This window comes from Haliotis cracherodii, unplaced genomic scaffold, assembly GCF_022045235.1.
Source record: "Haliotis cracherodii isolate W230 unplaced genomic scaffold, xgHalCrac1.p SCAF_30, whole genome shotgun sequence".
Classification (NCBI taxonomy): Eukaryota; Metazoa; Mollusca; class Gastropoda; order Lepetellida; family Haliotidae; genus Haliotis; species Haliotis cracherodii.
Window position 1 is genome coordinate 3,390,243 of NW_027266287.1, and position 23,378 is coordinate 3,413,620.

The 23,378-nt window shown below is 42.5% G+C and overlaps 1 protein-coding gene across 2 annotated transcripts in view; it reads right to left on the reverse strand.

Annotated features, from left to right (window-relative positions):
- Positions 1-7,750: 7,750 nt before the first annotated feature.
- LOC139476901 (monocarboxylate transporter 12-like) overlaps positions 7,751-23,378 on the reverse strand; it is a 49,509-nt gene continuing 33,881 nt past the window's right edge. For both annotated transcript variants that reach the window (XM_071259457.1, XM_071259458.1), the window contains exons 4-7: positions 21,983-22,126; positions 21,322-21,586; positions 19,328-20,175; positions 7,751-12,077 (exon numbers count right to left, since the gene is read on the reverse strand). In XM_071259457.1, the coding sequence (XP_071115558.1) occupies positions 11,926-12,077; positions 19,328-20,175; positions 21,322-21,586; positions 21,983-22,126 (1,409 nt within the window). In that variant the 3' untranslated portion in view covers positions 7,751-11,925. The remainder of the gene's footprint in view (positions 12,078-19,327; positions 20,176-21,321; positions 21,587-21,982; positions 22,127-23,378) is intronic.

Genomic DNA, 23,378 nt, shown 5'->3' on the forward strand with positions numbered 1-23,378 from the left:
CTTTGATATATAGTTGCCGTTACTTGACATAGTTGGAACAAATAAGCAGGAAGTGGTACTCGGTTTCAACACAGTCTATTTTACAAAGTTTGCATTTTTTAAAATGTATTGGAATTTTGTAATGACGTCAATTCTCCGTTTCAAAAGTATGACAACTCAGTGTGAATCTCGTGAGGGTTGTTGCCATATGTTGCGAATTTAAAAATGACAAATTAGGTTCTCATTTAAGTTATAAAACAAACATAATGTGACATTTTTGAAATTGCAAGAAGATCGTTATTCTGATTTCTATAACTGCTCTATTTTCACCTTATGACACCCTGTCTCACGAGCACAGATATGTGACAAATTTTAACAAGTAGTCATAGCAACCACTTTGAGATGTTATTGTTCTGAGAGTTTTCCATGTTGCCTATAGTCACCTCACGCAGGTGCTATATTTGAAAAGTTGTGATAAACGGTACAAACTTAGTGGAAACACTCCCAATAGAACTTGACATTCGTCACCTGCAGAAACTAGAAGTGCTGCACATGTGTGGCTTCTTGTGCTAGAATGTACTGATGCCGATTTATAGTGCTAGCCCACTAGGATAGCCAATAAACATATTTAAGATGATTTTGAATGTTAACAAGAAAAATGTTGGGACGAACCTGTTGTTACAGCCTTTCAAAGTATGGTACCCTATATCGTGTTTCGCCCGGTTTTGCCGTATATCACTTTGGGGTATGATTACGTTTTGGGTTGTCATCTCACTAGTGATCCACTGATCTTCAAGTAGGATACACCACTGGAAGCCATATATAAGTACCTCTCCAATGATGTATCAATAATTGGTATTGGGTGAATATGGACCAACCTATGGCAAATCAAACGTCATATTTCCCGACAAAACCAAATTGTTCTCGCGGAAACCATTAAACCGGTAAATGTTCTAGGTACGTCTACCTGATTCCACTATAATCTTCTAAAACATTTTCCAGTACATCTCTTGAAGTACTTCTTAACATGTGATGTTACCATTTGGAACAAATTTACTCTCATAATATCAGAGTGGGATACCCAGTGTATAGCTCAGGATTTGGCTTGTCATCTTTTGTATTATTCACCGACCTCGATATGTTATATACCACTGGAAACCATATATAAACACCTTAATTTTATTTACGCTGATTATTGATCTACTTGTGGACAATCATATAGAATACTTTTTGACAACTCTGATATCTCGCACTTTTTTATGCATATAGAGGTTTACAGTAAAATGCTCGAGTCGATTTTAGAACTTTGAATGAAATGGACCTATGTGAAACATATTTAAGATGGCATACATAACGCTGTGCAAACAAACTGATCATAATGTAAATGTTATTTATTTCAGCAAATATACAAATAAATTTCTGGTACGCAGGCTTGATATTTTGACATTTTTTGCCATTTCATGTTGAGTTTCAAATTCTTTATTACAGCTACTAGTAATTTGCAGTGGGCACCACCGAAGGTAAAAAAACGAATTCATTTTCTAACATTTAATTCATACATAACTTAACTACTAAAGTTTCCAGTTGACAGAAAATGTTCAAATGCGAATCGTTCAATGATATTCCAATTACAACAACAGTAAGTTTCTCTTGCAGAATACCCAAATTTATATATATTGTGAGTGAGTGAGTTGGGTTTAACGCAACTTTTAACATGATTCCAGTTATATCACGGCGTGTCAGCTTAATGTGGAAGGAAAGCCCGAAGTGATGCAGGTCTCAGACGTTTACCACTTCGGTGAAACCCACGAGCACGGGTATGGTGCTGACAAACCTAGAAACATAATCGGGGCGAACCGGGATTTGAACCCTACCCAGGTACCCACTGTAGGCCTGAAGATATCCGTACAAAATGTCCGATTGGGCAATTTTTTTACCATAGCACTGGCAAAACGTTTTAACATACATGTACTAAACAATCTGTTTCTTACTGCATTGACAATATTCGCTACGTCGTTCGTACTTCTGGTTTATATTTTTCTAATTGGGGTTTCGGAAAACTTTGCCGACTACTTTAGTGCTTGAGACGAGAGGTGAGGTGAAATTGGGTTTAACGTCGCGTCCAAGATTATTGCACTTATATAGCGACGTGCATGTACGTGTGTGTGTTTGTGTGGCTGCTTGTACTAGTCCGGACTGATGCCGATTTATAGTGCTAGCTCACTGAGATACCATGCCGCAGTTTGCTGACAAACCTAGAAACATAATCGGGGCGAACCTGGATTCGAATCCACAATCATAGGTTTCTGGCGTGCCAAAGGGACGCAACTCTGCACAGCGAATCTCCACCCGTGCCCCCGTTCCTCTAAAGTAGTCTTCAGAAAGAGCCCCCTATTGATTAGGCGATAGCCCCATTGTAATTGGCTCTACGGTCTAAAAGATTGGTGTTCTGGCTTCGCCTGGACCTGCACCTGAGTGTCATTATACGTCGAGACTAAATTGAGAGACATCTGATGCCACTCCCAAATTTGAAGCTGTCAAGCTCTCGGTTTCTGAGATAGCTGCTGCTAAAAGTCGCAATCTCATTCAAATCAGATCTAAGTTCTCGCTGCCGCTATGTCGGTATGACCTTTCGCAAAAATTGGATCAACAAGAATTCGACATCAGCGAACGAGAAAGCAGCTTTCTCGAGCTTTACGGCAATCGTTTCAACCTGGCGGCTTCTATGTCAGACTACGCTTGAAAAATATGTTGACACAGTTGTCGATCAAAATTTTGAAAACTGAACAAACAACATTTCGGAATGTCTAATATATGGTTGAGATTGTATGACAGTGCTTCCCTCGTACTGTGCAACGCCTCCTCCGTTCAAATGTTTATTCCGCGGAAGAGAGAGATTGACGATAATTTTGACGGAATCAGTCGTACTGTCGTTCGGAATATCCCGTGTTAACGGCTTCGAGGTTGCATGATTAGAAAACACATTCAGATCATGATCTGGTAAGCGACAGGTGAAAGGTCGTTCTGGCGTTACCCGTAATGGGATGTCCTCAGATCTATGTTAGCGATAACTAGAAATAAGATCTGATTTTAATGAGATTGGTAAAAGTCGCTTTCACTGAATTATTTTTGAATTATTCTCCCTCAGCCCTTGAGTCAAGTGCCTTGACATATACTAGGGTCACTGTCTTCAGGTGCGTGCAGATCCTGATTTTTTAAGACCTTCTGACAATTGTTATGAAATAATATATATAATAAAAAACAGAACGATAACAATCGGGCTCTTTGCCTTCTGGGCGTTGGGCCTAGTTGTTAAAGCATTCGATCGACACACCAAAGACACGGGTTTGAATCCCCGCATGGGATGTGTGAAGCCCATGTCTGGAGTCCCCCGCTTGGATATTGGTAGAACATGCTAAAAGTGGTCCAACACCATACTCACTCACTGAAAACTTTGTGTTCTTGGAGCCCTAATAATACGCCATGGGGACTGGTCGTGCCTGTCCACTAAAACATGCTTCGCCTTTGGCCCCTAAAGCGTAAGGTGTACTTGAAACTTTGCAACAATCACCTCACCGACTGCATCTACCCATTCTTAAATCCAAGATGGCGGCTAAACGGTTAAAATTAGCACATTGGTAGAAGCAATCGAAAATGATCAGCAAATGTGGAAGCCATTGGGCCTATAGCTTTTATACGTCTTCCGAAATATTCAGTATCTAATGATAATGCTTAAAGCCAATTTGTAATACTTTCCTTGAAGAACCTGGGCAGAATGTCTTTTGCAAAGTTGAGAGGAGCAGATTTTGGCAGACAAGTACTGAACATATGGGTAAAATGCATGGCCAAAACCTCAATCCTGCCAAATAATGCCATTTCATGACATGGGATATCAAGGCGAAACACAGACTTTACAAGGACCCGCGAAGACCCGGGGTAGAATATGATTTCAGCAAACCATGCTTGTCGTAAAAGGCGACTGTTTGTGGTAAGAGGGCACTAACGGGCTCCTGACTTGGTTGATGCATGTCATCAATCCCAATTGTGTGGACTGATGCTCATGTTGTCAATCAATTGGATTGTCCTGTCCAGACTCGATTATTTACTGACCGCCGTCATATAGCTGGAACATTGCTGTAACCTAGGTGGGTGAAGGACACACAATTTATTTTCTTGACAGAATACAAAATTTTTAATTTGTTAATATCCTAAGGTCCAAATCTGTACAATAATATTCCATTCTTCAAACTACTCCATTCTTCAAATTACATCAGATAACTTATAAGTATTGGCATTTCTACAAAATCAATAGTTCACACTCATCAGCATTCAATGATAATTTGGCTGGTTTGTTGTTTAATGCAACACTCTGCATTATTCCAGCTGTATGATGGATATATTCAATAATGAAGTCAGGACCAGACAATCCATTGTTTGATATGGTGAGCAACGATCCATGCAATCAGCCAAGTCTCAGAGTCTGATCACCCAATCCATTTTGTCGCCTCTTACAACAAGCATCCGTTTCTGGGGACTTGTTCTATCCTGGGGACCCCAATAGGCTCCATCATGCCAAACTGTACACATCACACGATTTCAACAGTGACACCCCGGCACTGTTCCTGACACACACAGCAGCCATATTGGTATCAGAGGGTGTTTGAGTCAAGTTTACTCCGCTTTGAAAAGAACTTGATTTATATCCCGGAAAGACCGAGACATTTACACCACTTTTGGCAAAGCTTGTTGCGAAGACCTGTGAAGGCCCAGGTTAGAATAGGTCTTCAGCAACCCATGCTTGTCATAAAAGGTGACTAACGGGATCAGTTGGTCAGCCTCAGTGACTTGGTTGATACATGTCATCATATCACAGTTGCGTAGATCGCTGCTCATATTGTCAATCACTGGATTGTCTGGTCTATGCTCGATTATGTACAGACGGCCATCATATAGCTGGATTATTGCTGAGTGTGGTGTTAAAACAACAAACAAGCAAAAAGTGAAAACCTTGGATTCATACAAATGATAAGCAGATCCTACCAAGGCTAAGGGAAATAACCCTGCTTGGTCACTGCCGCACCTTCAAAGAATTATAACAATTAAGTACATAAGTAACAACAAGCAGAACCATAAAATAGTAGCTCACCGTGATATGTGAAGATCTCTAAACATATTGTTGGCTACCTGGCTACCATATTGAAATTGCCATTTTAATGACTTCAACCCAACATGAACCTCTTATAACAAATACTCACATAAACTTTCAATAAAAGTTAAAAATATTAAAAGTTGGATAGTGATGACATAAGCTCAGATAGCACTATAATCCAGGTGAGCTAAAAATATCCAGAATTGATTGGATAATAGACAAGAGGTTCCAACACCATCTCCCATGTATTGTGTTAATGATTGACTGTATTTTTTACTGTTCATTGAGGTATGAATCAAAAAACGATGTGCAAACTGTATGAATACGCGTAGCAGATTCTTACAAAAGTTTACACATCGGTTTTTCGATTCATACCTCAATGAACAAGAAAAAATACACAGTCGATGCTTATAATTAAATTTGACAACGTAAAACATGTTTTAATTACAATAGTTTAACGAAAAACAGTTGTATATATCAAAACAGACAAAAATGACGAGATTGATTAACATCACAGGTGTAGGAATACATAATGTGGCGTGACATGAATCAGCATGATCAGGTGATCGTTTAATTTATGCACATAACTTGACACGCCTACAGTCAGTAACCAATCAACAGAGAGTAGAATCAAAACATTGTTCATTGGACCTGTCAATTAAGGCAAGAGGCGAAAAGAACTGCAACAGTCAGACTGTAACGAACCGGAAAAAATACTAGTATGTCTGGGAGAAGGCGGCTGTTTCAAATAACATGGTCAGTTACCGCCAGATTCAAACATTACTTCCCTGATTATGGTAAAAAACAGTAGGAAAAATGCTAATCAAAAATGAGACCCAAAGACTTGAAAGTTGAACCGAGGCGAGCAGGGAAAAAACAGGCGAGCGAGCCTGCACGTTTGCTGTTTCATTCATACTAGGCCTTCGGTTTCAAAGGGTAGTTTGGACAAAGAATATGCATGAAAGTCGCTAAATGTCCTGTGCATGACGATACACGTCAGCACATTTGCCCAATGTGGAGGAAAGCCCGAAGTGATGCAGGTCTCAGATTAATCTGATGGACCAGGATTCAAACCCCCATCATGGATTTCTGGGATGCAACTCTGCACAGCAGCATCTCAGATGATGGGACACCCATGGCCGTGTGTTAAGTCGAGGATGACCAGTATGGTGACAGTTCCAGTTTCTTTACTCTTGTATGATCTTTGCAGATTTATCATTTTTGACTAAATGGGCCAACACAGCCAGGTAGAACAAGAAACGATTTGGACAATACATACACAGATTTATCCACATGATTGAGTGAGCTGGATTATCGCCAATTTTAACAGGATTCCAGTTATATCGCAGCATGTCAGCTTAATGTGGGAGGAAAGCCCGAAGTGATGCAGGCCTCAGATGTTTACCACTTCGGTGAAACCCACGAGCATGGCTATGGTGCTGACAAACCTAGAAACATAATCGGGGCGAACTGGGATTCGAACCCACAATCATAGGTTTCTGGCGTGCCAAAGGGACGCAACTCTGCACAGACGACTGGACCACCCGTTCCCCCTATCCATATGAATATCAATGGGGGTATTCATAGACTTCACAGGGACCGAGCATGTTCCTCCATGTAGTAAGGTTAAACCTGCAGTGAAGTGTCATAGCGACTGATTTACGACATCCATTGTCTGAAGAACATTTGATTGCAAAGGCTCATTACCCTGGAGCCATGACATCTATATGCCTTGAAACACTTAATTGCTGTTATTTATTACATGCTAATCCTATTTGTTAATCCCCATTTTTGTGTACATCGACCGTCTTCCATCCTGAACAGGATGTGCAAGTATGTCACTGATGATTTACTGTTTACATTTATATTTATTACTTACTAAATGTCAGGTGACCTTGGCTATATATAAGCCTTGGTCCAGAATGAAGGAGAGGAGAGGAGGAAAAAGAAAGGTCTTACCCTTAGCCTAGCTAGGGTTAGGCTGGGTGCTCCGGGGCACCTAGACAACAACCACTACCACTATGTGCTGACCAGGCACATAGTGTCTTTTGTATGTATATATCAACATGTATAAAGTAGAACTGTATATACCGCAAGTCATCGTCACCAAGTTGTCACTTCCTACTGAGAACCATATGTCGGCCCCTTGCATATACGAGTATGCAAATTGTTCATTAATCGACGTCAGACCGACACGCGTTGTTAATTTGGTGGAGCTATCGGGTATGACAGACTTCTTAGTCTGTCCTTTCCTGTACCTCTTTGCAGCATGGCATATGGTTCACAAAACTGTAGGAAGTGACAGTCTCTTATTAAAAGGATATACTACCTTCCTGGGGGCCAATCACCAAGAACGAAGAAATGGCCTTTAACAAGATTGAAGAAAGAACAAGAACCTCTCCAATCAAGAACAAGTTCTCCGATCCCAAACCTTCCCTGCTCGAATATCTTAGCAACACTGCTAAGACTTCCCCTTCAAGATGTCGTTCCTGCACATGACCTAAGAAAAGAAGTATACACGCCTATCCCACAGAGACCCGACCACAGCCATCTTCATGCAGACCCTGCAAAATACAGAAACCGTCTCACGGGCACCTACAAGATGGACACTGTGTACAAGATATCTCATTGGGACTTACTAATTTGTGTTTACTTACATGGACTCAATCAAGGATATATATTGTGTGACTGTTGAATAGTGCAACCAGGTATGTTTAATCAAAGCCAGTATATTAATGCCAAAATGTGTCTTTCCAAAATTCAGTTTTGTATATGTGCAATATACTCCAAATTACATCTTTAGTCAGCTAGATCTTTGAAGTTATTGTGTAGGGAATCTTTGAAATGTCTCCAGGCCACGCCAGACATATAGTTGCAGCTAGGGCCCAGACAAACCTAAGCTGTAGGGTTATCGAGTCACACCTCTAAGCTCGACTCGTAATTTCAAAAATCTAAACGACAAATTTTGTCATTTGTTACAAGTAATTAATGTGCACAGTTTGGTACAAAATTGAATGTATTGTCTAGGACTTTGAATTCAGATTAGGGATATTCTTGGGTGAGCCACCCCTACACATATGTTTATTGTATGTCAGTATTAAGTAATTAACAGCACAGCAGTATTCAGCATTTCAGAATTTTGATGTCGGAATTAAGGATTTTTTTTCTTGGGCATCGCACCCACAATATCTGGGCAAGCTCCGTCAAAGACACGGGAAGAGCACCCATTGTACTTAAAAGGGCAATAGTACCCACAAGTACCGTTTGAGTCACGCGGTAAAGCTAGACTCCTGGTTTCAAATTTCTTTATGCAGAATATTTGCGGAGATGTTTAATTTGTACTTTTTATGACATTAATCATTATCATTATTCGGTACTGAGTCGCACCGCCAAGCCAGACTCCTGAATTCAAAGAACCTTCAGTGATATATTTATTGAATCTGTGCAAAGCGGTAATTAACTTGTAGTGAAACTGCACATTACAAAGATCACTTGGTTAGTTTTCAAACTGGCACTAATTCAAATTGGCTTGATGATCACTTTCATACTGTCATTGCATAGATATATTTGTTACATAAGGATTTCATATAACTGATTTTGATCACATTTGCATGGTTGTTTTCCTTGGTGAAAAAGTTCACACATATCAATTTGGACTCATGTAAGCTTGGGGTCCAAGCTTCACGTAACGGAGGGAAGTTGTCATAGCGACTGATTTACGACATCCATTGTCTGAAGAACATTTGATTGCAAAGGCTCATTACCCTGGAGCCATGACATCTATATGCCTTGAAACACTTAATTGCTGTTATTTATTAGATGCTAATCCTATTTGTTAATCCCCATTTTTGTGTACATCGACCGTCTGCCATCCTGAACAGGATGTGCAAGTATGTCACTGATGATTTACTGTTTACATTTATATTTATTACTTACTAAATGTCAGGTGACCTTGGCTATATAAGCCTTGGTCCAGAGAGGAGAGAAGGGGTTTGACTCTCTTACCAAGCAGACCTCTCTCCCACAGCCCTGAGTGTGTACCGACTCTCTGTGGCACCCTCAGTTTTTTTCTAAGTATATTGTAAATTGTTAATTGTTCTTGTAAATAAAATTGTGATTAGTCTCCTGTGACTCTGGCTCTTTGCTGACTAATTCCCCAAGAAAACCAGCACGTCATTTGGAAGTTATTGTTCACCCAGAACAGTTCCATGATAGAAGTCTGTAGACATGTTTTAGTTGCTGTTGTTTTAAGTGTTTAGGAGATCACCTGCCTAAGCAATTTCTGACATGTACCTCTTTGGGACTAATGTTGTTGTCGTTTGTTGTTTGTTGTTTAATGCCGCACTCAGCAATATTCCAGCTATATGACGGAGGTCTGTAAATAATCGAGTCTGTCCCAGTTGAAGATGCTCTACAAACAAGAGAGACCTGTATGTCGGCTGGTTTGGTGAGGACTAAATTTCAGTTTCTTGTCCTCGAGTCGGAAGGCAGAGAGTATGGCCTGACGATTCAGGATCTTGGAAACTTTCTGATCCCCTGGAAACGCCAACACAAATTAATGGCTACTGGATAAGTTTGTATGTTGTTTTTTTGTTTAACACCACACTCAGCAGTATTCCAGCTATATGAAGGAGGTCTGTAAATAATCAAGTCTGGACCAGACAATCCAGTGTTGATATCATGAGCATCGATCCCCTCAATTGGGATACGATGACATGCATCAACCAAGTCAGCGAGCCTGACCACTCATCGTGTGTGAGCAAAGGCATACATATCTATTGTGAGTTATCATATTGATATGGTTTTAATTTTTACTTCTAACAATAGAACTTCTTTGGCTTAACTGTTTATATGTAATTGAGTAGACACTTCCTCTTGAACGATGTTTATATACTAACTTACATGTACATATGGTATATTTTTGGTTTGCATAAAATGACCAACCACAACATGGTAAGGTTGTATGGACCAACAATTTAAGGAATAATATTTATGGGAATATTATTATAAGGTTTTGAACTATTCAAAATTTTTAGATGTGTACCCTTTGACACTAACTGGGTGGTGGTGACATGTTTTGTTTTAGATGGTTAGCTCTAGGAAATTAGGTTTCTAGGCAAACACAATTGAACAGAATCTATTTTCAGTTTGGTTGCAGTCAGTGGAATCCATAAAAACAAAAAACTAACCCATTGTACAGAAGTAAAGGGACTTAGAGAAGCAGCATGTGATTAATATTCTTATAAAAAAATATGTTCTTGAGTAAATGCATCAACATGTATTTTTCAAGAAAAAGATTGGAACATATATCAGGAGAACATGAATACGAATATGAATACGAGAATATAAGTACAACAAGATATCCCCACAATGGTAAATACTTGTCGTGAATATGTCAACTATATATATATTTATTTATTTTGTTGCCATGGAAACTCAAAAAAACTTCTTTTTTTTTAAATCCCAAAAGGCACCAGTTCACTGCTAGACCAAAATCCATGCCAAGTATGATGAAGAAATGTGGTACGGTTTTCAAGATCTGCTGTGGAAAAGACATGCATGACATGGCGGATGCACGGACTGATTAACTGATTGTATCCATTTTCATACCCCTTGCAAAACGCATTGCAGAGGATAAATATCATTACACACAGAAAGCATGATTGAGTTTCAATTATACTGTATTTTCTTAAGTATAGTGTGCACTAAGCATACCAAATGTTCATCACATTATTCAGCAAATTAAAGTAAATGAACAGGTGATAACAAACTTGGTCAATAAAACGGTGAAATTTGAGTGGTAGGGGTAGTATGGATCACGTGATCTCTTCTGGAAGAGGGGCTCTGGAAATGATCCTCAACATCACTACCGGTATGTCCTATCTGGTCCAATACAAAAAGCACCCCCTCAGTGGTCCAGTGGTAGGGCCTCTGATCTTGCCAGGGCATACCATAAGACTTTACTTGTCGTTACCCTGCCTGGTGCTCGGCATTAAGGGGCTAAAACAAGGACTGGTTGGCTCGGAGAATACTGTGTCTGAGTAGGGTATTCATGTTAAACTGCGGCATGGTATCTCAGTGGGCTAGCACTATAAAAATGGCATTTGTCGGTGCTAGTGCAAGCATCTTCAAGACATAGTGTTAACATCGTCTAGGCATAGTGATTACATCATCAAGACAGTGTTTACATCATCAAGACAGTGTTTACATTATTAAGACATAGTTTCCCTCTTTAAGACATAGTGTTTACATCTTCAAGACAGTGCTTACATATTCAAGACATAGTGTTTACATCTTCAAGACATAGTGTTTACATCTTCAAGACAGTGTTTACATCTTTGGGACATAGTGCATACATATTCAAGACATAGTGTTTACATCTTCAAGACAGTGTTTACATCTTTGGGACATAGTGCTTGCATATTCAAGACATAGCGTTTACATCTTCAAGACAGTGCTTACATATTCAAGACATAACGTTTACATCTTAAAGACAGTGTTACATTGTCAAGACAGTGTTTACATCTTCAAGACAGTGTTTACATTTTAAAGACAGTGTTTCCATTTTCAAGTCATAGTGTTTTCTCTGGCACATGACCTATCTTTTCATGACATCTGGCAACCTGAAAATATATAATTTTTATACACACAAACAACTCCATTTAAAATGAGAAGGAGCCCCAGTGAGACAGTTTCATTTCAAAATTGCACTAGAGTAGCATTGTTTCTATTTTTCTTGAAAAGCAAACTCCCAACACAAGACCCTGACATTCTGTCAACATCCCCCAATGTTCCATCTACACCTTCTTTGCCTCCACCTCGGCCTGCTTCCTTCTTTGTACTGCCAGCAGCATGTTGGAGAAGATCATGATAATGCCGGCCAGGATGATCATGGCGCCTCCAAAGTAAAATGCCAAGGTATAGTCCCCAAACACATCCCTGAACACACCTGAAATAGCCAAGGAAAAGTCTCCAATCACATCCCTGAACACACCTGAAACAGCCAGAAAGTCCCCAATCACATCCCCCCCAACACACCTGAAACACACCCAAGGTAAAGTCCCCAATCACATCACTGAACATACCTGAAACACACATAGGTAAAGTCCCCAATAACATCCCTGAACACACCTGAAACAGCCAGAAAGTCCCCAATCACATCCCCCCCAACACACCTGAAACACACCCAAGGTAAAGTCCCCAATCACATCCCCAACACACCTGAAACACACATAGGTAAAGTCCCCAATAACATCCCCCAACACACCTGAAACAGCCAGAAAGTCCCCAATCACATCCCCAACACACCTGAAACACACCCAAGGTAAAGTCCCCAATCACATCACTGAACATACCTGAAACACACATAGGTAAAGTCCCCAATAACATCCCCCAACACACCTGAAACACACCCAAGGTAAAGTCCCCAATCACATCACTGAAACACACATAGGTAAAGTCCCCAATCACATCCCCAACACACCTGAAACACACATAGGTAAAGTCCCCAATCACATCCCCAACACACCTGAAACACACATAGGTAAAGTCCCCAATCACATCCCCCAACACACCTGAAACACACCCAAGGTAAAGTCCCCAATCACATCCCCAACACACCTGAAACACACATAGGTAAAGTCCCCAATCACATCCCCCAACACACCTGAAACACACATAGGTAAAGTCCCCAATCACATCACTGAAACACACATAGGTAAAGTCCCCAATCACATCCCCCAACACACCTGAAACACACATAGGTAAAGTCCTCAATCACATCCCTGAACACACCTGAAACACACCCAAGGTAAAGTCCCCAATCACATCCCTGAACACACCTGAAACACACATAGGTAAAGTCCTCAATCACATCCCTGAACACACCTGAAACACACCCAAGGTAAAGTCCCCAATCACATCCCCAACACACCTGAAACACACCCAAGGTAAAGTCCCCAATCACATCCCTGAACACACCTGAAACACACCCAAGGTAAAGTCCCCAATCACATCCCCAACACACCTGAAAAACACATAGGTTAAGTCCCCAATCACATCACTGAAACACACATAGGTAAAGTCTCCAATCACATCCCCCAACACACCTGAAACACACCCAAGGTAAAGTCCCCAATCACATCACTGAACATACCTGAAACACACATAGGTAAAGTCCCCAATAACATCCCCCAACACACCTGAAACAGCCAGAAAGTCCCCAATCACATCCCCAACACACCTGAAACACACATAGGTAAAGTCCCCAATCACACCCCCAACACACCTGAAACACACATAGGTAAAGTCCCCAATCACATCCCCAACACACCTGAAACACACATAGGTAAAGTCCCCAATCACATCCCCAACACACCTGAAACACACATAGGTAAAGTCCTCAATCACATCCCTGAACACACCTGAAACACACCCAAGGTAAAGTCCCCAATCACATCCCCAACACACCTGAAACACACATAGGTAAAGTCCCCAATCACATCCCCAACACACCTGAAACACACATAGGTAAAGTCCCCAATCACATCCCCAACACACCTGAAACACACATAGGTAAAGTCCCCAATCACATCCCCAACACACCTGAAACACACATAGGTAAAGTCCCCAATCACATCCCCAACACACCTGAAACACACATAGGTAAAGTCCCCAATCACATCCCCAACACACCTGAAACACACATCGGTAAAGTCCCCAATCACATCCCCAACACACCTGAAACACACATAGGTAAAGCCCCCAATCACATCCCCAACACACCTGAAACACACCCAAGGTAAAGTCCCCAATCACATCCCCAACACACCTGAAACACACATAGGTAAAGTCCTCAATCACATCCCCAACACACCTGAAACACACATAGGTAAAGTCCCCAATCACACCCCCAACACACCTGAAACACACATAGGTAAAGTCCCCAATCACATCCCCAACACACCTGAAACACACATAGGTAAAGTCCCCAATCACATCCCTGAACACACCTGAAACACACCCAAGGTAAAGTCCCCAATCACATCCCCCAACACACCTGAAACACACCCAAGGTAAAGTCCCCAATCACATCCCTGAACACACCTGAAACAGCCAGAAAGTCCCCAATCACATCCCCCAACACACCTGAAACACACCCAAGGTAAAGTCCCCAATCACATCCCCAACACACCTGAAACACACATAGGTAAAGTCCTCAATCACATCCCCAACACACCTGAAACACACCCAAGGTAAAGTCCCCAATCACATCCCCAACACACCTGAAACACACATCGGTAAAGTCCCCAATCACATCCCCAACACACCTGAAACACACATAGGTAAAGCCCCCAATCACATCCCCAACACACCTGAAACACACCCAAGGTAAAGTCCCCAATCACATCCCCAACACACCTGAAACACACATAGGTAAAGTCCTCAATCACATCCCCAACACACCTGAAACACACATAGGTAAAGTCCCCAATCACACCCCCAACACACCTGAAACACACATAGGTAAAGTCCCCAATCACATCCCCAACACACCTGAAACACACATAGGTAAAGTCCCCAATCACATCCCCAACACACCTGAAACACACATAGGTAAAGTCCTCAATCACATCCCTGAACACACCTGAAACACACCCAAGGTAAAGTCCCCAATCACATCCCCAACACACCTGAAACACACATAGGTAAAGTCCCCAATCACATCCCCAACACACCTGAAACACACATAGGTAAAGTCCCCAATCACATCCCCAACACACCTGAAACACACATAGGTAAAGTCCCCAATCACATCCCCAACACACCTGAAACACACATAGGTAAAGTCCCCAATCACATCCCCAACACACCTGAAACACACATAGGTAAAGTCCCCAATCACATCCCCAACACACCTGAAACACACATCGGTAAAGTCCCCAATCACATCCCCAACACACCTGAAACACACATAGGTAAAGCCCCCAATCACATCCCCAACACACCTGAAACACACCCAAGGTAAAGTCCCCAATCACATCCCCAACACACCTGAAACACACATAGGTAAAGTCCTCAATCACATCCCCAACACACCTGAAACACACATAGGTAAAGTCCCCAATCACATCCCCAACACACCTGAAACACACATAGGTAAAGTCCCCAATCACATCCCCAACACACCTGAAACACACATAGGTAAAGTCCTCAATCACATCCCCAACACACCTGAAACACACATAGGTAAAGCCCTCAATCACATCCCCCAACACACCTGAAACACACCCAAGGTAAAGTCCCCAATCACATCACTGAACATACCTGAAACACACATAGGTAAAGTCCCCAATAACATCCCCCAACACACCTGAAACAGCCAGAAAAACCCCAATCACATCCCCCAACACACCTGAAACACACATAGGTAAAGTCCCCAATCACATCCCCCAACACACCTGAAACACACCCAAGGTAAAGTCCCCAATCACATCACTGAAACACACATAGGTAAAGTCCCCAATCACATCCCCAACACACCTGAAACACACATAGGTAAAGTCCCCAATCACATCCCCAACACACCTGAAACACACATAGGTAAAGTTCTCAATCACATCCCCCAACACACCTGAAACACACCCAAGGTAAAGTCCCCAATCACATCCCTGAACACACCTGAAACACACATAGGTAAAGTCCCCAATCACATCCCCCAACACACCTGAAACACACATAGGTAAAGTCCCCAATCACATCCCCAACACACCTGAAACACACATAGGTAAAGTCCCCAATCACATCCCCAACACACCTGAAACACACAAAGGTAAAGTCCCCAATCACATCCCTGAACACACCTGAAACACACAAAGGTAAAGTCCCCAATCACATCCCTGAACACACCTGAAACAGCCAGAAAGTCCCCAATCACATCCCCCCCAACACACCTGAAACACACCCAAGGTAAAGTCCCCAATCACATCACTGAACATACCTGAAACACACATAGGTAAAGTCCCCAATAACATCCCCCAACACACCTGAAACAGCCAGAAAGTCCCCAATCACATCCCCCCAACACACCTGAAACACACCCAAGGTAAAGTCCCCAATCACATCCCCAACACACCTGAAACACACAAAGGTAAAGTCCCCAACACACCTGAAACACACATCGGTAAAGTCCCCAATCACATCCCCAACACACCTGAAACACACATAGGTAAAGCCCCCAATCACATCCCCAACACACCTGAAACACACCCAAGGTAAAGTCCCCAATCACATCCCCAACACACCTGAAACACACATAGGTAAAGTCCTCAATCACATCCCCAACACACCTGAAACACACCCAAGGTAAAGTCCCCAATCACATCCCCAACACACCTGAAACACACATAGGTAAAGCCCCCAATCACATCCCCAACACACCTGAAACACACCCAAGGTAAAGTCCCCAATCACATCCCCAACACACCTGAAACACACATAGGTAAAGTCCCCAATCACATCCCCAACACACCTGAAACACACATAGGTAAAGTCCCCAATCACATCCCCAACACACCTGAAACACACATAGGTAAAGTCCTCAATCACATCCCCAACACACCTGAAACACACATAGGTAAAGCCCTCAATCACATCCCCCAACACACCTGAAACACACCCAAGGTAAAGTCCCCAATCACATCACTGAACATACCTGAAACACACATAGGTAAAGTCCCCAATAACATCCCCCAACACACCTGAAACAGCCAGAAAAACCCCAATCACATCCCCCAACACACCTGAAACACACATAGGTAAAGTCCCCAATCACATCCCCCAACACACCTGAAACACACCCAAGGTAAAGTCCCCAATCACATCACTGAAACACACATAGGTAAAGTCCCCAATCACATCCCCAACACACCTGAAACACACATAGGTAAAGTCCCCAATCACATCCCCAACACACCTGAAACACACATAGGTAAAGTTCTCAATCACATCCCCCAACACACCTGAAACACACCCAAGGTAAAGTCCCCAATCACATCCCTGAACACACCTGAAACACACATAGGTAAAGTCCCCAATCACATCCCCCAACACACCTGAAACACACATAGGTAAAGTCCCCAATCACATCCCCAACACACCTGAAACACACATAGGTAAAGTCCCCAATCACATCCCCAACACACCTGAAACACACAAAGGTAAAGTCCCCAATCACATCCCTGAACACACCTGAAACACACAAAGGTAAAGTCCCCAATCACATCCCTGAACACACCTGAAACAGCCAGAAAGTCCCCAATCACATCCCCCCCAACACACCTGAAACACACCCAAGGTAAAGTCCCCAATCACATCACTGAACATACCTGAAACACACATAGGTAAAGTCCCCAATAACATCCCCCAACACACCTGAAACAGCCAGAAAGTCCCCAATCACATCCCCCCAACACACCTGAAACACACCCAAGGTAAAGTCCCCAATCACATCCCCAACACACCTGAAACACACAAAGGTAAAGTCCCCAATCACATCCCTGAACACACAAAGGTAAAGTCCCCAATCACATCCCTGAACACACCTGAAACACACATAGGTAAAGTCCCCAATCACATCCCTGAACACACCTGAAACACACCCAAGGTAAAGTCCCCAATCACATCCCCAACACACCTGAAACACATAAAGGTAAAGTCCCCAATCACATCCCCAACACACCTGAAACACACATAGGTAAAGTCCCCAATCACATCCCTGAACACACCTGAAACACACCCAAGGTAAAGTCCTCAATCACATCCCCCAACACACCTGAAACACACCCAAGGTAAAGTCCCCAATCACATCCCCAACACACCTGAAACACACATAGGTAAAGTCCCCAATCACATCCCCCAACACACCTGAAACACACCCAAGGTAAAGTCCCCAATCACATCCCTGAACACACCTGAAACAGCCAGAAAGTCCCCAATCACATCCCCCAACACACCTGAAACACACCCAAGGTAAAGTCCCCAATCACATCCCCAACACACCTGAAACACACATAGGTAAAGTCCTCAATCACATCCCCAACACACCTGAAACACACCCAAGGTAAAGTCCCCAATCACATCCCTGAACACATAGAAGGGATATAGAAGGGACATAACTTGTAATAGCCTCTAATGACGTTTACCACTCCGGTGAAACCCACGAGCATGGGTATGGTGCTGACAAACCCAGAAACATAATCGGGGCGAACCAGGATTTGAACCCACAACCAAAGGTTTCTGACGTGCCCAAGGGACGCAACTCTGCACAGTGAATCGCGGGACCTTAGACGACTAGGCCACCTGTGCCCCCACATAACACTTAATATTTCACTGCTGTGAACATAACACTTTGACGGAACTATTGTCATACAATAGTGAACTCCCCTCAAATTGTCTTCCTTTTTTGTAAGGGTCTGGCCCATTCATAGCCTGTTTACTTCCTTTTTACACTAGGTCCACATTGACAAGGCAAAACAATGACAGACAGTCGTTTATGGTATATCACTTCTTGCCGTTTGTTATTCTCTCAAAAATGTTTCCTTATAAACTGTAAATTTCTCATTTAACTCCTCAATCAAGACTGTTCATTTCGCAAAGCACCATTTTTGTTCCTTGACCAGCATGTATTCTTTCGCTTCCAACAGCGGTCTCAAAGTTTTCATGATTTTTTTGTTAAAGTTGATTTTGTATACAATCCTATCCATATCAATGAAACAGAATTTTCGCGAACGTAAATATTTTTTGTTACTATTGTTTATATTTTTTATGAATTTGCAAACACAAAATACCTTTTTTTGTCACAAATACAAGGGTTGTGACCCCTCCTGTGTGTTAGGTAGGGAGAATTTACGTTTCAAGATTTTACGTTTGTAATGAAATAATTTAATTTTCACGTAGACACACTAAGTATATAATAAGTAGGATATTCCATGAGTCAAGTGAAATATTATATTTCATTCATCTTGTGACAGGGGGAAAGGAGATATTTTCACGAGTGGCGTAATGTATTAAAGGATATATAACATTGTGTATATACACTCTGCACGGTTGACAGATGGAAGACAGTTACAGAATCAGGAACTGGATTTACTGGGAAGGATCAGATGCAGTGCAATCCTCCAAATAATTAATTCTCCTTACCTGACACCGGAGGCCCTATCAGTGTCCCAAGTCCTTGGAAGCATATCATTAGTCCGAAGGAACTTGAAAGTTTGTCCACTCCAAGAATGTCCACTATGATGACCGACTTCTGCGACACGTAGGCGCCGCTTAAGGCACCATACAGTCCACACAAAACACAGAACTGCCAAAATGAATCCAACGATGGACACACGAAGGACAGTGTTGCTATCACGAACATCACTCCATTGTATATATATGGCCGAAATTGTCTTATGCTTTTAAAGTCCAAGACAAATCCTGTTAAAATACGCCCAATGGTATCAAGAACACCACTTATTGACATGAGCAGCGCAGCCTCTCTTTCAGTGCACCCTTGAGACTTTGCCAAGGCAGGTAAAAAGGTAAACGCAGATTTAAAAGACAAAGTAAACAATGCTATACTTATACAAAACATTAGGAAAGGAGGATTTTTCAACAGCGACAATTCTAAAAGTTTGGTCTTTTTCTCCTTTTTTTCTGGAACACACTTTGTAAATATTCCACACCAGGAGGGCCTTTTATCACTGGTGCTACTTGTGTTATCAACAGAAAGAGCTCTTAGGGGAGCAACATGGTCTGTTACCGTAGCAACATGGTCAGTTGACACAGCAACATGGTCTGTTACTGTAGCAACATGGTCTGTTGCCGTAGTTTCGGGGTAATTGTGCCCATCATAGTTTCTTGTACACTGGTCTGGAAGGATTTCTTTTGGGGTATCTTTGTTAGATCTATGTCTGTGGGTGAGCAACAACTCTACATCTTCCCTAGGATGTGTTTCAGATGGGGCTTGCTTGGTGGAATCTCTTTTGGTTCTTCTTTCTTTTCTTCTGAAATGAACAAGTAAGACTAACCTGTAATCAATAAAGGCGCATACCAATATTACCAGCATATCAGTAGATTGAGGTTCACGATACATATCACGATATCATTTTTTAATGCTTGGTATATTGTAGGATTTCAAAAAGTGATACTTAGGTGTGTAATTTTATACACTTGCCAAATACCCGGAGTGTGCATCTATGCATATTTATTGATCAGTAAAAATAATGCTGTACCAGCATCTTGTTTTGTTTCAGTAATGAACTCCAATTCATACACTGGTGTTTCAAATTGCTTCTGAAATCAAAAGGGGCGGTCGGGTAGCCTAGTGGTTAAAGCTTTCACTCGTCATGCCAAAGACCCGGGTTCGATTCCCGACATGGGTACAATGTGTGAAGCCCATTTCTGGTGTCCCCTGGCGTGATATTGTTGGAATATTGCTAAAAGTGGCGTAAAACCATACTCACTCACTCACTCTGAAATCAAAACTTACAATCATACAATACATCATGATACGTATCGCAGTACTGCCTTGTGCATCGTACATTATTGGGATACACTTTTAACCTCCAATACCCATACCTTGTTATCAAATATATAAACTGACGGCCAAAAGAAACGTTACCAACGATATTTCTAGGACAAAATATGACCAACATAATTTGAAGCAGCAATAACAATTGTATTGTAGAAATTCATCATTCAGAACAGTAAAATGCGAATTTACTAATTCAACAACAAAGCCCAGACCGTTCAATATGGGATATGACCTCCATGAGCGGCAATGCATCTTTGAATGCGGCATCGAACTTAGTAGACAAGCGTCCTCACATCGACTGCAGGTATCTGATTCCATTCCTCACTGAGGGCAACGATCAATGCTTGTCTCATGAAGGGTGGATGTTGACATTTCCGAAGACATTGACTCGTAAAAAGCGAGCCTTTGATTCAAAGAGAGGTAAAAGTGGTTTATTCTTCTGCTGAGAAATCCATGTGCAGCCTGTTTTCTTCATGGCGGTATATAAGGGATTTATTCTCCCACAGTGAAATTTATTTCCCTCCAAGGCGGGATACATAGATCATGTTGACCATTTGGATCTATTGATTCTGACATGGAGGTATGATAATATAGTTTCTTTGTTTTAACCACCAACCTTTGTACTGACATGATCTTCTTATGCAGGTCAAGTGGTCGGTACAACGCTCCACTCACGAGCAAGTTCAGTGACAGTCCACTCAAGATGAGGAAAGCGCCCATAAAATTGAATTCGTCAAACAAGAAGTCGGCTAGCGGTGGTATGACAAAAGTTCCTGCACCAACACCTGATGTGGCTAGTCCTACAGCTAATCCTGGCTTCTTGGCAAAGTACTGTCCAACAGTGACGAGACCAGGGGCGTAGGACAAGCTGCGGCCAATGCCTGGATGAAAAAGGAGTGAGTGAATGTGTGAGTGAGCAAATGAGGGAGTGGGTGGGTGGGTGAGTGAGCGAATGAGTGGGTGGGTGGGTGTGTTATGGATGAGTGAGTGACTGAGTGAGTGAGTGAGTGAGTGGATTGGGTTGCTGGGCGGTTAATTTGTTGGTGAGTGAGTGGCTGATGGGCTGGGGTGGTGGGTTTGGGTGAGTGAGTGAGTGAGTGAGTGAGTGAGTGAGTGGCTGAGTGGCTGCGTGAGTGAGTGAGTAAGCGAGTCAGTGAGTGAGTGGCTGAGTGAGTGAGTGAGTCAGTGAGAGCGTGAGTGAGAGCGTGAGTTAGTGAGTGTTTATTTCATCTATCTAAACAACAAAATGGTCTGGAAACACTCGCTCTAACACTCACCTCCGATTACACCATAGCTGAAGTAGAGGAAGATGAGGTTTGGAGCAAAGCCGCTGATGAGAACACCAACAGTCATGAAAAGCCCACCGATCATGGTGGCCACACGACTGGAGAACCGGTTGCTGAAGGCACTTGACAGGGGGCCTGGAAAAGTGGATATGTCACTGAAGGTACTTTACAGGGGGCCTGGAAAAGTGGATAAGTCACTGAAGGGATTTGACAGGCCCTGGAAAAGTGGATATGTCACTGAAGGCACTTGACAGGGCCTGGAAAAGTGGATATGTCACTGAAGGCACTTGACAGGGCCTGGAAAAGTGGATATGTCACTGAAGGCACTTGACAGGGCCTTGAAAAGTGGATATGTCACTGAAGGTACTTTACAGGGGGGCAGGAAAAGTGGATATGTTACCGAAGGCACTTGACAAGGCCAGGAAAAGTGGGTATGTCATTGAAGGCACTTGACAGAGGGCCTGGAAAAGTGGATATGTCACTGAAGGCACTTTGCAGAGGGCCTTGTAAAGTGGATATGTCACCGAAGGTACTTGAAAGAGGGCCTGGAAAAGTGGATATGTCACTGAAGGCACTTGACAGAGGGCCTGGAAAAGCGGATATGTCACTGAAGGCACTTGACAGAGGGTCTGGAAAAGTTAATATGTCACTGAAGGGACTTGACAGGAGGCCTGGAAAAGTGGATATGTCACTGAAGGCACTTGACAGGGGGCCTGGAAAAGTGGATATGTCACTGAAGGCACTTGACAGAGGGCCTGGAAAAGTGGATATGTCACTGAAGGCACTTTGCAGAGGGCCTTGTAAAGTGGATATGTCACCGAAGGTACTTGAAAGAGGGCCTGGAAAAGTGGATATGTCACTGAAGGCACTTGACAGAGGGCCTGGAAAAGCGGATATGTCACTGAAGGCACTTGACAGAGGGTCTGGAAAAGTTAATATGTCACTGAAGGGACTTGACAGGAGGCCTGGAAAAGTGGATATGTCACTGAAGGCACTTGACAGGGGGCCTGGAAAAGTGGATATGTCACTGAAGGCACTTGACAGAGGGTCTGGAAAAGTTAATATGTCACTGAAGGGACTTGGCAGGAGGCCTGGAAAAGTGGATATGTCACTGAAGGCACTTGACAGGGGGCCTGGAAAAGTGGATATGTCACTGAAGGCACTTGACAGGGGGCCTGGAAAAGTGGATATGTCACTGAAGGGACTTGGCAGGAGGCCTGGAAAAGTGGATATGTTACTGAAAGCACTTTATAAAACAATACATTTGTGTTGAATCTAACTTTTAACTGAAGGCATTCCTAATTTTCTTTCACTTTGTACCAAAATGGCCATAAACATTTTTATTCAAAATGACCTTTGTCTTGGGAACTGCTTGACTTGGGGACTG